Source organism: Eurypyga helias, unplaced genomic scaffold, assembly GCF_000690775.1.
Source record: "Eurypyga helias isolate BGI_N326 unplaced genomic scaffold, ASM69077v1 scaffold31489, whole genome shotgun sequence".
In the NCBI taxonomy this organism is placed as follows: domain Eukaryota; kingdom Metazoa; phylum Chordata; class Aves; order Eurypygiformes; family Eurypygidae; genus Eurypyga; species Eurypyga helias.
The window spans coordinates 1-495 of record NW_010270591.1 but is presented as its reverse complement, the minus strand read 5'-3'; the positions used below and the strand labels follow the sequence as shown (position 1 = coordinate 495).

The window sequence follows — 495 nt, the reverse complement described above, 5'->3', positions numbered from 1 at the left end:
TTGGGGGGTTTTGGGGCCGTTAGCGCAGTTTGGGGGGATTTACTCCCTACCGGTGGGGGCCCTTTGGAGCGGGAGGCGGGAGGAAAGAGCCCCCAGCACCAGCCACGTGATGTTTCTCTTCCGCAGCAGATGAGGGCGACGGAGAAGAAAAATCCGGAGATGAAGCTGACAAAGGTGTAAGTCACTTTTTATTGGATCAATCTTGGGAAACGTGGGAGTGTTTCGGCACTTGGGCAGTTTCCTCTGCCCTTCTGACGGTTGCTGGGGGTCAGGCTTCCGAAAAACACCCCGAAACAGCGTTTTGAGCCCACAGATCCCAAAATCCCTTGCTCCTCATGGCTGCCCTGCGCCCGCCGGCGGGGGCTGGCAGATTCCCTCGCGCCGAGGTGCCGGAAAAGCACTTGTAGGGGAAAGGGGAGGATCCGGCGCCGGTCCCTCGCTCGTTAGGGCTAAACACCAATTAGCGTCTGGTTTCTGCCCTGGTGGGTTGGTGGG

The 495-nt window shown here is 59.2% G+C and overlaps 1 protein-coding gene across 1 annotated transcript in view; it reads left to right on the top strand.

The window, feature by feature from the left end:
* The window catches only part of AKAP8 (A kinase (PRKA) anchor protein 8), a gene marked incomplete at both ends in the record, with an annotated part of 3,076 nt that extends 2,900 nt beyond the window's left edge, over positions 1 to 176 (top strand). Inside the window, one exon of the mRNA XM_010158517.1 lies at positions 127 to 176. Coding sequence (XP_010156819.1) covers positions 127 to 176 — 50 coding nt within the window. The remainder of the gene's footprint in view (positions 1 to 126) is intronic.
* Positions 177 to 495: the final 319 nt, after the last annotated feature.